The 15,283-nt window shown below is 57.2% G+C and overlaps 3 protein-coding genes across 6 annotated transcripts in view; all 3 read right to left on the reverse strand.

The window, feature by feature from the left end:
* The window catches only part of HOXC10 (homeobox C10), a 106,216-nt gene that overhangs the window by 44,528 nt on the left and 46,405 nt on the right, over positions 1-15,283 (reverse strand). The window lies entirely within an intron of this gene.
* HOXC4 (homeobox C4) overlaps positions 1-15,283 on the reverse strand; it is a 59,717-nt gene that overhangs the window by 7,755 nt on the left and 36,679 nt on the right. The gene's annotated exons all lie outside the window — the stretch shown is intronic.
* HOXC5 (homeobox C5) lies at positions 10,878-15,233 on the reverse strand. Its single transcript, XM_025458713.3, has 2 exons — positions 13,376-15,233; positions 10,878-12,656 (listed from the first exon to the last, which is right to left on the reverse strand). Exons 1-2 carry the CDS (start codon positions 13,827-13,829, stop codon positions 12,442-12,444), a joined length of 669 nt encoding a protein of 222 aa, XP_025314498.1. The 5' UTR covers positions 13,830-15,233; the 3' UTR covers positions 10,878-12,441.

Raw genomic sequence — 15,283 nt, forward strand, 5'->3', positions numbered from 1 at the left:
GCTCGGTCTCCCCGGGCTGACCCAGCCGTAGGACATCATCACCATTATCAACCTCTGTAACAACCGGGGCATCATCCCCCCCCCCCAAACAGCTCCCAGCGAGCCTCCTTTCCTTCTTCCAGGAACAGTTCCTTCTCCTTCCCCACTTCCCCACCCAAAGGGGCCCGGTTTGCTCAGCCCCAAGTTTCTCCTTTAATAAAACCCACCTGCCTCCTGAGCCCCTTCCCAGCCTTGGCCCGCAGATGGGAGTCATTCTAAAGGCTTGCCTGACTCCCAGGTTGGGGCATTGAGGGGCATCGAGGCCCAGGCCACCAGGTAAGAGCCTGAACCCCGGGGTGCCCCCTCCCTCCCCCCCTCACGCACGCCCAGAGGCAGCCTCTCGGTGCCCCCTGGGCTGTCGCAGAAACTTCCCTGGACGCATCCCGGGCAGCGCGGGGTTAGGGAAGCAGCCGAACTGCGCGCTCCCCGACTCGGTGAGGCTGGAGGGCCGCGAGGGGGGCTTGGGGCGACCCCACCGCGGTCCGCCCTGAGCCTGCCCGCAGCCGCGCGGGGTCTGGCCGCCGCCTGCGCACCCGGCCCAGCCTCGGGCCTCGCCCTCTCCCCGGCTTAGTTACGTGATTGATTTTCGCTTCGGCCGCGTCGGGACGCCTCTGCCTCCGCCTGCTCAACCTTTCGGCTCCGTCGGTGTGTGCGGGCGGGTCCCCCGCGGGCGTCCTGCGCGGCGGCCCTGGCCGGGTCTGCACCCCGGGCGGTGCTCCCCGCTCGCTCCGCGCTCCTCCGCTGCACGCCCGGCCCGGGAGCTCCCGCCGCGGGCCTGGGCCTCCTCTTCTCCCGCCCGCCCGGGGCGCGCCCCAGGTCACGCCGGGGACCGGCTGCGGCTGCGGGGCGCTCGGGCCGCGACCCCGCGGGGCCGGCCGCAGCCTTGGGGGCCGCCTGCCTCCCCGCCCGGCCCGGAGGCCTGCGCGCTGGGCACCTGCGCCCCCGGGATGCGCGGGGCGGCCCCTGGGCCAGGGCCCGGAGGTGAGGCCAGGGCCGCGCAGGGGGAAGGGGCTGCGACCTGGGCCAGGGAGGAGCCGGCGTGGGGAGAGCGAGGGGACCGCGCGGCCTAGGACGGGGAGCCCTGCGCCCTGCGCCCCGCGCCCTGCGCCCCGGCTCCCTCCCCCAGGCCGCCGGCCTTCCCGCGGCCTCGCCCGTCGGTGCCCAACCACTAAACACTCCTCCGATTACTCCCCACGCCCTGCTCATCCTTTGCCCCCTTCCAACGAGGCGAGCAAGGATAAAATACTATTAGTATTTTAAGATATTTCTCCCCCCTGGGGAGAGGAGGGACTTGGGACCGGCTTTCTCCCTGGGGAAGAAGTTCCCTGAAACTTGAGTTGGTCGCCACCTGTCCCCCCTACGCCCTCCGACCCCCGGCACCCCGCCCCCCCCCCCACGCAGCAATGTTGCCGGGTAAATAAGAGTCCGCCCGCCCGGCTATTAGGATTCTGGAGACGTTGGCATCTGTAGCAATCATTAGTCAAAGCCGCGGAAGCCAAAGGAGCCGAGGAGTTGGACAGAAAAAATCTTGGAAATGATATACAGGAGCCGCGGAGGCATCAATCCAGGCCGATAAGAGCGCGGCTGCAGGGAGCGCGGCGGCCGCTTAATTGGGCCCCGAGCCCGGGAACAATCGGGGAGGGGGCACGTCGGGTCGGGCAGTGACCCTGGCACCGCCTGGGCACCCTACAAAAATAGCCGGGGACTTCAACACCCTTCCCCCCCAAATCCAAAGGCCCAGTTGGGGTTGGGAAGGACTCCTCATGCCTCTCTCCACCTGAGAGCCAAGAGGAGCCCAACGGAAGGGTTCCTCCCCTTCTTCTCTCCCCTTCCCCTTTGTGGCTGTCTTGAGGGGTGCTGCAGGATGGGGAGCCTGGCTGGGACTTCGGGTCACAGAGACAGCCTGGAGAGAGCTGCTGTGGTTCCTGGATGGGGCAGATGACTCAGTTGGACTAGATTTGGACAGAATCGCTCCCTTCAATAAGCAAAACATCCAAAAGATACTTGTTCTCCATCCCCACTTGCCTGATGTCTCTATTGATCACAGAGATAGACAGAGATGCATTAAGGTTAAATCCTTCCAGAGGGAGATCTATGCCCCTACACACAGATATACGTGTTATGGAACCATCCCCAAACATATGCTGAAAAGTTTAAGTTCGCTGCAAAACTGCAAAGACCATAAAGATCTCCAAATACGTAGCTTCGATATGTAGTTATTTTATGGGTTGAGGTCCTTGCATAAATCTAGATAAAATTTTCAAAATAGAGATTGAGCAGCACACACATAGTTCTTTCCATTCGAGAAAACAACCCCAAATATTCATCTAGGTGTTTAGAGAGAGCTGTACCGATACCTCCCAGCGTATACATCCAACCACTACAGAACGATAGGTAATGCGCACACAGGAATTCGACAGAGGACTGGTACGTTCACTGTGGATCTATAAATCTAAAGATCTATACACCTGCATTTAAATGTGGAGTAGAGAGTGATATAAAACATGCATCCTGTTATATAGACATAGATGGGTCCATAAATACATTTTCACATGTGTAGCTATTGGGCTGCTCAGCTCTCTATAACGATATGTGTATTTGCATTGAGACCTAGGAACGAGGGAGATTCTCTAGTGCCGTTTGGGATGTCCCAGCCCAGACTTCTCTGAGAAACAAATGAGGGTAGACTAGAGCCTGCGCAAGTGCTAAGAGGCCCAAGAACTCATGTAATCTATGGCCTCATTTCCAGCATATGGGGGCATTTCTCCTGCGATGGACAGGAGCCCTGATCCCTGGGCCTGAAAGCATCCCTGACTCGGAGGTAGAGAGCTCTTTACTTCCTGTTCCCTTTGGCTCCCTGGCCCAAGGCTGGGGGTGGAGGGACCCGTCGGAGGTTGAGGTGTTTTTAGGGAAGGCTCATTAACATTACAAAATGGAGCCATTCAGGTAAAATGCGATTTTGTTTGGAGACAGCTCAGTTACTGCATTACTGGGAGCTGTGAGAAGGCTGTGGGCTTTCACACACACACACACACACACACACACCTGGAACTTAACTACACAAAACCCAGTCACAGACTATGGAAAGTTTCTTCCATTCATTCGGTGCTAGATGGGTTCTTCTATATGCCTCACTCCCAATGCCTCTTCTCAAGAGCTCTCTATACACCTGAAGTCCCATCTTTCCAAGACAGGGCTTGGGGCTCAGGAAAGGGGTCACAGGGGAATAGCAGACCCAGAAGTCATGGTGGGGTGTCCAGGAATCATAGTATTAACCACCAGGCTCAGAAGCTGATTGCCTTCTATGTTAGTTCCTTTTTAATTGAGGGGTGGGGGGATGGGGTAGGGACCAAGCTCTCTGTAGGCAAAAAGAAAAATGAAAGGTTGCATGGTTTTTAAATCTGGAACTTTGAGAGGGAAAAAAAAAATCACCAATGAGCCTTTTTCTTATTGGAGGCATAGGATTTAGAAAGCCTTGGACTTCCTTTTATATTTCTCCTTTGGTTTACTGGGGAAAGGGAGGTAAGGAGGGCCCCCAGGTGGGCTTGGGGAAGTGCAATCCAATCTAGCTGGCCAGCTTGGGGGAGAGTGATTTACAAAGCAAAACCTCAGATGCTACTTCCTGAGAAGTCACCAGATCAAAACAGCCTCCTCTAGGCTTTTATGACCCTGTCTCTACTCCCAACAGGAAAAGCACCCTCAATAAAACCTCAGCCCACGCCCCTATCCTCCACCCAGAGGAGGGGAGAGACACAATCTAAAATGAGGGACCTGACCCTTATTCCCTTCATTCACACCACACACACACACACACACACACACACACACACACACTGGATTTTCCAGAAAGTTGACTTTTTAAAAAAGTATTTACTAGATGAAAATTTCCCAGCACTGAGCAAAGAACCAGCCCTGAGTTTGAGTTTGAGCCTAGAATAGCAAGTAAAAAAAGGATTTGATCAGACAAGGGTCTGGTCTCACGGTCCCACATTGCTTCCCCTCTACACACAACCCAACAGGCCAACAGGACACTAAAGGTCATCAGGAGCCCGGCTGCCACCATCTGTGGGGGCTACTCCAGGGTCTAGGTTTTCCAGGGAGGCAGAAGAGGGGAAACTTAACAGTTATCCAGGGCTTCAGGGGGCAGGGTGGGCTGGGAGGACAAATGGTCTCCAGGCTGAACCATGAGAAGAATGAGGCAGGACAACCAATGGGAAGTTGGTTGAAGTCAGCTGGTTTACTGTACTCTGCCTGGGGTAGAGGCACCCTACTGTACCGGGGCACGTGTATGTACTTCCCTGCGTTCCAGTGGGGTGCTCAGGGCCAGGGACTGGGAGATGTAAGGATCTTTCAAGGACAGAACCCAGCCTGCCCTACCCCTCTGAGGGCTGGGACACCCGCAGTACGGAAGGAACACCAGGTAACGGCGCCCACACATTCCACCCAGCCCGTGTGCAGCTGCAGGTCATGGTAGAACTTTCTCTGTATAGGTGCCAAGTGTAGAGAAGAAGCTGCCTTCCTGCATACGTCTTCTATTCAACTTTTCATTGTAGATCTTAAGGCCTGGAGATCACTGTAGATCTTAAGGTCCTCAGGGGCTGAACAAGGTCCTGGATTACCTTGCCCAACTTTCCCAAGTCCCAAACTGCATCCCATCCCACTCCCATCTCTCTCTCTCTCTCTCTCTCTCTCTCACACACACACACACAGACACACACACACATACACACACAGAGTGAATCCTCCTAGGTATTTCTATTTTCCTTTTGCCCCTTAGGAATGGCAGAGGAAGAGGAATCCCAGAGTTCTGTAGGGCTCAAGGGCAAAGAGATCTCTATCACTCCAGTTCCTCAGTTCAGACACCTTGAGCTTCTGGGGCCCTATCAAAGCAACTAGGGGATATATACAGATACACTATTCTGGGTTACCAAGGACCCAATAAAAGGGAATGTGATTTTCTTGGCCCTCCAGCAGTCTAGTTCCTTCCTTAAATTGAATCTCTAACCCAGAAAGCCTTAGCTTGGGGGTCTTAAATCCAGATTGTCTCTCTTCTCCACCTCAAAGAGCTCCAGGGTCTCCAGTCCCACCAACAGGAGGCTCAGAGTAATTCATGCACCCCCAGCCAAAGAAAACAGAATTGAAACCTAGGACAAGGACGTTTCAGCTCAAAAACTGAGCCCAAAGCAATTGTACACAGAAAGGGAGAGTCAAAGAGACAGATAAAGTTCACAGGGGTATTAGGAGGAAGTGAGGCAATACAATCTCTTCCCAGTGCCTGTTTGGATAGGAGCAAGCTCCCATTTTCTTTTTCCACCTTTCATGAGACCTGGAAGCTCCAGTGTGAGAGACCCACGCTGGAGGAGAAAGTTGGTCTCAAAGACCAGCACACCACCTACCAGGTCCTTTGATAATAATAAGCTGCGTGCTTTAATTCTAACTCATGAAAGAGGTCAGTGATGCGGTGTGGTGGAAGTTGACTTGGGAAGTGGGGGACTCCATGTCTCTGAGGAGAGCTGCCCTTCCTCTGACTTCTCATCCTCCGTCTTCCCATCTGTTCTATGGCATTGTCCCCAAATCAGGCCCACCCGGAAGACCAACAAGCAGAGGAGTGCTGACAAAGCCCAGCTTCAACTGGGTTATTCCTTCCACCCCTGTAACCTTGATGCCCCCAAAGAGAGTTTGGAGGTCTGGGTGGCACAGGCCATCAGAGCTCCTAACCCTCAAATCAGCTCAAAGAGGGCAGATCAAGAGAAGGGGAGGGAAGGGGAACTTAACCATAAAATTAACCATGGAACAAAGTCCTGGAGACTGGAGGATACCAGAAGGAGAAATGTTTGGGTCTGGACCCACGAGTGGATTGGCTCAGGGACCAGCCCAAGTGTTCAGGAAACACAAGCACTCTGTCCTACATGCACAGTTTCTGTGTCATCAGAGGCCCTGGTTCAGAAATAGTTTCTCACACACTGCTTATTCTGACTTGACCCACGTAAACACAAACCCAGAAATCCATACCTTTGGTGGCTGTGCCCTTGGATAGCTAGCTATTGGCCAGAACACAGGATCATCACGTAGTTGTTTATTATTATTATTATTATTATTATTAAAAAGAATGCAAAGGAAAAAGATTTAAATTCATCAACTGCTTATAACATATCTAGGGAGGATCCTGATTTTCTGTGCTCACTTCTTTTTTCCAAATCCCTTTTTCAACTGGCTCAAAGTTATTCAACGAACTAAAGGTACCAAACACAACTTTAAAAAAGTCTCCGCTTCTGCTCCCTTCTCCAACCACATCAGAGGTCCTTTGATAAACGGCTCCTGGGCACTTCCAGAAGGATAAATCAAAAAGAGGTCTTTTTTAATCGCTCCCAGCTGACCCCCAGGAGGCTCAGAAAAGAATGCAAACTGGTACAAGGTAAGTGTTTAGGCAATAATCACGGTCAGAATTTGAATTCAGGGCTGGAGTTCATATCCACTCCTACTGTACACCCTAATCTAGAGTCCACACCTATAAAGCCCGGTGAATTGGGTAGGATCTGACCCGCGAATATGGGAATGATCCAGAGGACACCCCCACAACGTCAAGTCCCTGTGCAAATGAGACCGACCTCGAAGCACGTTGTTAGAACTGGTGGATGCAAGCCAAAGACGCCCCAGAAGCAGTTCAGGGACAAAGGGAGGGGCCAGGATATTCTCAGCATCGCTCTTCCCCTAGGTATCTGAGTTAGGGCGGACCCAGGAGCTCAAGGGGGTGGTGAGGGAGGGAAGGAGGAAGAGCAGTTGAGGGGAAGGGCGACACAGAGACCCGAGTACTTTTTGGCTGATTGGATGGTGTGGGCCATGTGACCCTGCTTAGAGCATTTCTGATTGGTTATTTGACCTCTTCTAGGGTTAAAGACCTAGGAACAAAATTAAAAGCTTCCCGGGTTGACTGGGGCACCTTGGCACTTGATTGATCGCCCATCTCCCGCTCCAGGAAGACCCCAAAATCGAGTGCAGGGAGTGGGGTGGAGAACCAAGAGTCTCAGATCCAATTTATATTTGTCTCTCTTCCATTTGTAGATTTGTCCTACAAAACGTTAAAAAAAAAAAAGGAACAAGAAGAAAAACTGGCCCACACAAATTATTTGTGAGGAAGGATGATCTATTATCACTGGGGTAGGAAGAAGGGGTGATATTTAAAGGGAACTTTTGAGCCTAAGAAATAGAATAGGAGATGAGGAAGTCCTAGAACCCCTAAGAGACACTCACCCGGCTCCCCCAGAGGAAGGGGCTGGGGCTGCGATTTGGCCAAGAGGCCAGGAAGGCCGCCTTTGCCTGGGTGTGGGGCGCCGGCCGGAAGTCCTTGAAGACCAGTACACTCGCTCCCTGAAGCCCTGGGGAGGCTGGGGGGGGGGCAAGGAAAACCCCTCTAACCCCCCTCCCCAGGCTTGAATGCAAGCCCCTCCGCACAGACGGGTGGGGAGCTCGGAGTGAGGGTGAGAGAGCAGAACCTGCGAGGTCACTTTTTGACTGGGCTACTGGGGAGATCGTCTGGGATCCTCCCGCTTCCCAGGGACATAAAGGTGTGGAGGGGACCCCGGAGGCCCAGAGCGCCTGCCTCGGGAGTCCTCACGCAGGGGTGCAGAGCTGGGGAAGGCCGCCGCTCTGCCAGTCCTGGGTCGCGGCTCCCCTTCCCCTCCCCAGTCGGCCTGGGCTCCCCGCCCCTTCCTCGGTGCCTGGGGCGCGGCACTGCGTCCTCTCCCTCCCCGTCCGGTCCCCGTCGTCCCCCAGACTCCCTCTGGGAGGTGCAGGCCAGCTCCCTGCCCTGCCCCCGCTGTCCGCCCCCTTCCCCGGGCCTGGAGCGGTCCCCACCGGCATCCCTCCCACGGGGTCCCCGAGGTCCCCCGGGTCAGCCCTTCAGGGAGCCGGGTTTCTACTGTGGCGCTGTCCCGGCGCAGCTCCGGGTGACCGTGGGGAGGGGTAGGCACTGGCAGGTGTGGAGGACACGTGCCTCCGGCTCCCGACGCCTCCACCGCTTCTTCCCAGAAACCTTTAGGGAAGCCCAGCTGGGGCGGCCGCAGAACTCGGCGCCCAGACGGGCCCCACAGCCCCTCTCCCCCCAGGGCTGGGGCTAGCCTGGCCTGCCTCCACTCTCCCACCGTTACACTCTACTCACCTCGGGGATGGCCAGGCCTCCGGGGCCTACTTTTATCTCAGGCAAGGGCTAGGGAAAGACCCTAGCAAAGACCCAACAACTAGGGGGAGGTGGCTTGAAAGCGCACTGGCCCACTCCGACCCCAGACTACAGACGCTGGGACAGATGTCCTGTCCCCCCAGGCCTGCTGGGGAGGAAAGGGAAAGGCTTGGAGATTCTCTGGGCTCCGCCAGCCACCTCTAAGACGCTTCTGCCGTCGCAGGTCGCAGCCTGTGAGCTCAGAAGTCCCAAAGCCTGCCTTCCTGGCCTCCCTCTCCAGCTGCCTCACCTGCCTGGACGCGGAGCCGCTGGCCCAAGGGCTGACCCGGGCCCTCCAGCCCAGGGAGGGCCCCAGGCGCACTTTGCACTTGCGCCCAGAGTTACACACTCCTACAGACTCCGCACAGCCAGGTGTCTGCCGCAGTCTTTCTTCCCAACTGAGGAGGGAGAGGGGGCCAGGGAGACCTGGCCAAGCTCTAAAGGACCCAGGCCTCTCTCCACCGCAGTTGCCTTGCAGCTGGAGGGAATAAAGGGCAGGGAGGGGAGGGCCGGCCACAGGAGACAGCTCCCGGCCGACCTCCCAGCGGCTCCTACTCCTCTCCCACCCTAGCCTGGGAATGCCGGGGCGGCCTCCTTCCCCTCCCCTTAATGAGTGGGAACTGCCTTCTATCACGGGGAGGGGGGATTAGGTAAACGGGAGAAAGGGTCAGAGAGAGAGAAAATTAACTTACAGCGTTCGCCTGGGATTCATTTGCGAAGATGTAACCTCTCACCATCATCCCCAGCGCCGTAATCCCCTCTAACTGCCGGGCCCTCTGTCCTAGCATTAAACCTCACCAGCAGCTGCGTGGCTGGACAGTTAAGATTATATATGATGTAAATATATTGTGGGTTTGTCAGCTCTCCCTACACCATAAAACTTGGTTTAATGACATCACGTGGTCCCCCAAGAGCCACTCACGGGCTTGCCTTCGGGCCATTCACATAAATAACCTCCAAAAGTTTCAAACTCCTAAATTCACATAGAAGCCGTGCGTATTTCTCTAATGCTCAGTTACACTAAAAAGCCCTTGTGCTGCTCCTTGCCCCACCCCCAGACCCCCCTTGCAGGGTGGGGAGGGGGGAGAGGGTGGATCCTTATTTATTTATTTACTTACTTATTTCCATAAGGACCTGTCGCCTTCGAGGTCGTGTTGATATTTTTTCCTCCTATTTTTTTTTCCTCCTCTCTCCTCTAATTGCTCAGAGTGGGTCGTGTCCCCCTCTTCCCACTCCCCCGGGAAGGTAAGTCACGCTTCTTCCCCTTTTTTTTTCTGGCTGCCAGAGGGGGTGGGCTTCAGGGCAAAGTGGGGAGGCAGGCTCCCTGGTCTCTGCTGGGGACCCAGAAGCCCCTCCACTAACTTTCCCAGAGCAATGCCAAATCCTGGCGCTTGGGGGTTGTTCCAGGAGGCTGGCTGGTGGGAGATCCACCCCAGGCTTCGAAGCAGAAGCCTCCGCGCAGGGAGCAAGCCAGGGTCTGGGCCGCACCTAGTCCCCACGTAGGGGAGGGTGTCCGAGGCCTCTGGCTGGGCGGTGGCAGCTGACGCTGCAGCAGAGCCTGGGGCCTGGGGCAGGCCTGCAGGCTGACAGGAGGGGCGGGGGCAGGCTGGCGTGGCGGCGTCCGCCCAAGTCTGGCCAAGTTGAGTCAACCGTCCAGCTCCTGCAGGGACAGAGGCCTTAGCGCTGCAGCAAGGAGGCCTTTAGTGCACGGCGGGCTGCTGGGCCCGCGACGGCTCCGAGCAACCCTGCCCCGGCCCTGGCAAAGCCCCGGTGCGTCCCCTGGGGAGGAAGCTGGGGCCTCGGCAGCCAGGGATGCTGGAGCGCGGGATGGCGGGCGCCACGGCCTCTTTCTTAGTTAACTGTTACCCACTGGAGACGCCAGTGCTTCTCCACGCTTCACCGCTCGCCCAATAGTTTTGCTCAGCATGGAGAAAAAATTAAAATAACTCCCTGAAGAAAATTACACATTTTATTTGCGGGAGAGCGAGAGCGAGGGATTGAGAGGGGAGCCGGGTCGGTGCTAGGCCGGCGGACTGCCGGGTGCCAGTCAGGCACAGACCCCACAGGCGCCCCAACCTGGCCTGAGTGCCGTGCGAGGGAAGGGTGTCGCGATGGGCACAGATCAATAAACATGTGTTGTGACCTCCTACATGCGAGGCACGGGGTGAGGACAGACTCTCGGGTTTAAAAAAAATGACAGATGGATAGCTTAGGCAGTGGGATGCAGAGAAGTCAGTCCTTATAATAAATCCTAGGAGCATCAGCATTAATAATCATAAATATTCCCCTTGCCCCTCCCCAGAGTCTCTCTGCTCCCTCTCCCTCTTGGCTTCAAGAGCAGCCTCCTAGCCCAGCTCCTGAACCGCACCCTCCCCCAGTGTGGGGGGCCTAGGCTTGGCTCCAGGAAATCACCCCGTTGTGGGAGGCGGGAGAGGAAATGCAGTAAAGTTTTATGGACCCTTCCCACATTTGTTTCTCCTATAAAGTACTTCCTCCCCCATCCCATCCCAGGAGCCTGGAGCAGAGCAGAGCATGGGCCTCAGCCAGCCTCGGCACCACCTGAATTATCTGCCTCCCCCCCCTTCCCTTTAGCCCACCCTCCCCCTCCACACAAAATCCCAGAGAGTGAGACAAATGATGGCAAACAGACAGGACTCAGGCACCAGTCTATGCAGCTCCTTGCCCAGCTAATTGTCCTGCATAGCCTTAGGCCCTAGAAGTGAGGGGAACAGTCTGAACGTTTCTTGCCAGGCAGGTACACTGTGGGTTGCCCTCCTTCCTCCCATCTCCCCCAGTATCATAAAAGGCAGAGACACACCTTCTCCAGCTCCCCAGACCCCTTCACCAAGCAGCACCAACTCTTTCTGGGACCAAATGGCAGCCTTCCCTCTATGTCCAGCAAGGTCCCTCAAAGACCACCTAGCCCTGGGAGAGATCTTCAGAGGCCCAGAAGGGCCCGAGTCTGAGAACCAAGGAGCCCCCCGTCCCTGCAGATTAGCCCTGGCATGCAATGGGGCTGGTGCCAGTCTAGAGGCCTCAGATCTACCCAGCCAAGGTGGGAATGGGGCGCAGAGGCCTGAAAGCCCCGGAGAGCCACAGCACGGGAAGAGCCAGTCCACACAAGCTAGATGCCCCCACCCCCACCCCTTTTCCCGCAAAGGCCATTCTGGGAACCAGGGATCTGGAAAGGAGGTCAAATTCACCTCCCTGCCCTCAATCCCTCTAGAAGTCCCTAAAAATTCTTTTTTTTACAAAGAGGCCGAGAGGCTGTGGGCCTCTCCTATGTCCCATAGCCCATTTAGACGCTTTTACCCAATACATGCCCCCAACAGAGAGGACCGCTGCGTCTTTGGTCCTGTTCTCTCTTTGTCTTTATTTGATATGACAAAATATAGTTTCAGGAAAGACCTGGAGTCAATAAATAGTTGGACAACAGCGATGGGGCAGGAGGGCACAGAGTCGTGGCAGGGACTAGTGGGCAGCCAGGAGCCTCTGGGACTGCTTGCTGGGGTCCAGTGGCAGGGAACCCCCAGAGCTGAGCTAGCTGGTGAGCTGAGGCGGGGGGCCTGAGAGGGCATGCAGAGGGCGCAGGCTGGAGACGTTACGGGGCTGAGGGGTGGCTGAGAAGGTTTGGAGAGCCTAGGGCAACCGGGGGGCCCTAGGCGGGCCTTCAGTCATCTCCCCCCTTTCATATGCAAATCATTTAAAGACCGAACGTGGAGTTTAGTCGCTACACGGAAGCACCCCGAGTCCGGCGCCGACCCGGCCAAGCACAACCACTCTCGCCGGCCTAAGCCGGGAACAAAGGGCAGGGGAGGCCGAGGGGTCGGGCCGCGGGGCCTGGGGCGCCCGGGGCCCCCCTTCACGCGGCCGGGCGGCGCCGGGGGGAAGCCGGAGAGGCCGCCCGGCCCTGGGCCTTCGCGGCAGCCCCGGCACCGCAGGCCTGCGGAGCTCGCCCTGAGCCCGGGCCGGGCCGCCAGGACGCAGGGAGCCCGGGCCGCCCCGCCGGGCCCTGGGCTGGGCGAGGGGCGAGGGTGCGGGAAGCCGGGGGAAGCGCTTTTGTCTGCGGGGCCGAGCCGGTGCCGGGCCGCCCGGCCGTGCCCCAGACACAGACAGAGGAAACCCGAGGAGGAAAGGCGCGGGGAGGAAAGCGGGCTCGGGGCGCTGTGTGCGGGGCCCCCCCGCCTCTAGAGAGCCTCTTTGCTTTTCATTTTGGAATCTTTCTTCCACTTCATCCTGCGGTTCTGGAACCAGATCTTGATCTGTCTCTCGTTGAGACACAAGTTGTTGGCGATCTCGATGCGCCTGCGGCGAGTGAGGTAGCGGTTAAAGTGGAATTCTTTTTCCAGTTCCAGAGTCTGGTAGCGCGTGTAACTGGTTCGGGACCGCTTGCCGTCCGTCTCTGGAATAGAAGCCCCCCCAAGCCAGGGAGGGGTGAATAGGGAGCAGCGCCCCAGCGGCCCGCCCCGGCCCAGGCCCCCACCCCGGCCGCAGGGAGCCCGGAGCGGCCGGCACAGGCCCCGCGGGCCGCAGGCCGGCCCGGCCCATCGCAGCCCGGCGCAGCCCGGTGCAGCCCGGCCCGGCCCGCCCGGGAGAGGCGCCTCGGCCCGGCAGGAACTTTGCACCGCAGCCTTCACTCTGCAGCCGTAGGGGCTGAGGGCTGGGGGGAGAGGGAGACCCGGGCTCGGACCGAACAATAAGCACCCTCGAGACCGAGCTCCGGGGACCCCCCTCCCGCCCCTCCCGAGTCGCTGGAAGCCTCCGGAGCGGCCCAGGCCGGGCGCCGGCTGCACGGGGGAGGGAGGGAGGGAGCCTCGGGGGGGATCCCCGCTCTGCAGCCCCGCGCTCCTCACCCTTCAGATCCCTCTATTTTTTTAACTCCCTCCCTCTCCCCCAAAAATTGAATATTGCCTTTTATACACGTTTTGTTCCTATGATCCAATTATGTCGTCGTAAATTTGGGCGCACACAGCCTCTAAGCCTTTTAGTGGACAGTTTTACGAGCCATTGATGCCTGGATCGTAAAATTTATGGCCGCAGGTTTTTTTTTCTTTATTTGCCCCGCATGGCCTATAAAACCCAGGCGGACCCGAGCGCGCAAAATGAAGTCCTAAAGTTTACCGTGGCTCATGTGCAGTTTGGTCATCCACGGGTAAATCTGTGGCGGGGCCGGTGGCTGGCTCCGGGCGGCGGGCTGCCCTGTCTGCGCCTGCTCCTCTTTGATCTCCCCAGTGCTCCTAGCTCGCTCCTCCGGCGCTGGGCGAGCCGCCTTCTGACTGTACATCCCGGGGTTCAGAGGAGCCGCTTCGTCTCTGCCCAGAGCGTGTCCCGGAGCGGCCGCGGCGCTGCAGGCGGGGCGGTCGGGGTGAGCCCGGGGGCTGGCTGCCATGTCTACCCCGTGGAGAGAGTTGGAAGGCGCAGGCGGTGGGAAAGTGATGCTTAAGTCCAATCCACCGTAGCAGTACCTGGATGCCTGCACCTCTGCGGCCGATCCATAGTTCCCACAAGTTTGCATGTTATAGGCAGGGATATTGGGGCTCTGCTTATAGAATGAATTGGCTACGTAGGAGCTCATGGCGGGGAGGGCCCAAAAAAAAAATTTTCTGCACCCTTTTTGATTAAGGGTGATTTGTGACTCTTTGAAGTTGAGGGGTTTTTTGTTCTCCAAAGTGCACAATTTATAGGTGGAGATATCTCTTTCTTTATCCTATGCGCTCTTCCCAAATAAGGGAGCCTTAAATAGAGTCACGTGACTCGAGCGGCCACTCATAAATTTGGCTTGATGACCTCCGGGAGGTTAGTGATGGAAGCCGGCGAAACGCATCTTGATATGTTGGCAAAGCCCAACCAAGGGGGGAGAGGGAGTGAGAGAGAAAGAGAGAGAGAGGGAGAGAGAGAGAGAGAGAGAAGGGGGAGAAAAAAATGGTTCTTGGAATTGGGGGGTAGCCGGGACAACGAGCCCACAGCGACACCCGGTGCCTACTTGGGGGGATTGCAGCCTGGCTTGTGTGCCCGCCTTCAGACCGCTGGATTTTCTACCCTGTAGAGAAGGCTGGTTGCTGCTGCTGCTGCTGCTGCTGCTGCAACAAACCCTTGAAATGGCCTTTTAAATTGTCTTTAATTTTAAGGAAAGATGAGGTCTTGCTTAGGGTGCAAGCACTAGCGGATAGCCCCGTCCTCCCCACACCCAGAGTCTTTCGATCTTCAAGAATGGCTGAGGAAAAGGAGATTTTAGGGGTGTGTGTCTGTGTGTGTGTGTGTGTATGTGTGTTGGGGGGGAGTGTGCCCAGGTTGGAGATCCCACGGGATTTATCCCAGGTTCTCCCAACCAAGGGTGGAGGGCCCCTCTCCTTGGAGGCCCCAAGGCCCTGCTACTGCTGAGGAGGTGACTGTCAGCGTGGGGAAGGGAACCCAGTCCCTGGGGAGGTGGACAAGATGACAAGATGCCTGCCAGGGGAGGGGGGTCCTGAGTGAGCAGAACTGGATGGGCGGGGAGGAGGGTCAGGAAGCTGAGAGTGCTGGGAAGTCTGGGATGAGCCTGGAGGTGAGGATGTGTAGGGGGAGCTGAGTAGACCTCAGCATCCTGGGACCCCAGAGTGGCACCTAGTGAGAGAGAGTGTGTGTGTGTGTGTGTGTGTGTGTGTAGCATCAGACACAATGGGCTTGGAGGACTGCTCTGCATGCCTGTGTGTGACCCTCACGTGGTACCTCTGCCACATATTTGGGATAGAAAATAGATGTTCGTTGAGGGCATGCAGAAGCAAGCCTGAAGCCTCCACGGGTATCATATGAGCAGGGCAGAGGCAGAGGCCTGTTTTGTGCCCTTTTTGGAAAAGGCCTCTGGAACAGGTTTTCAGGGACCCAGATACAGAAGGTCCACAGGAGAGCAATTTCCGAGCTGTCTGAAGGCGTGGGAAGGACCTGGCTTGGGGGGGGGGGGTGCAGGAGGTGGGCAGGGCCGCAGCCTGGGCCACCTTGGCAGCCCGAGGCCAGGGGCTCCGCAGCCTCCCGCCCCCGTCCCGACCCCCT

Source organism: Canis lupus, chromosome 27, assembly GCF_003254725.2.
Source record: "Canis lupus dingo isolate Sandy chromosome 27, ASM325472v2, whole genome shotgun sequence".
Taxonomy (NCBI): Eukaryota; Metazoa; Chordata; class Mammalia; order Carnivora; family Canidae; genus Canis; species Canis lupus.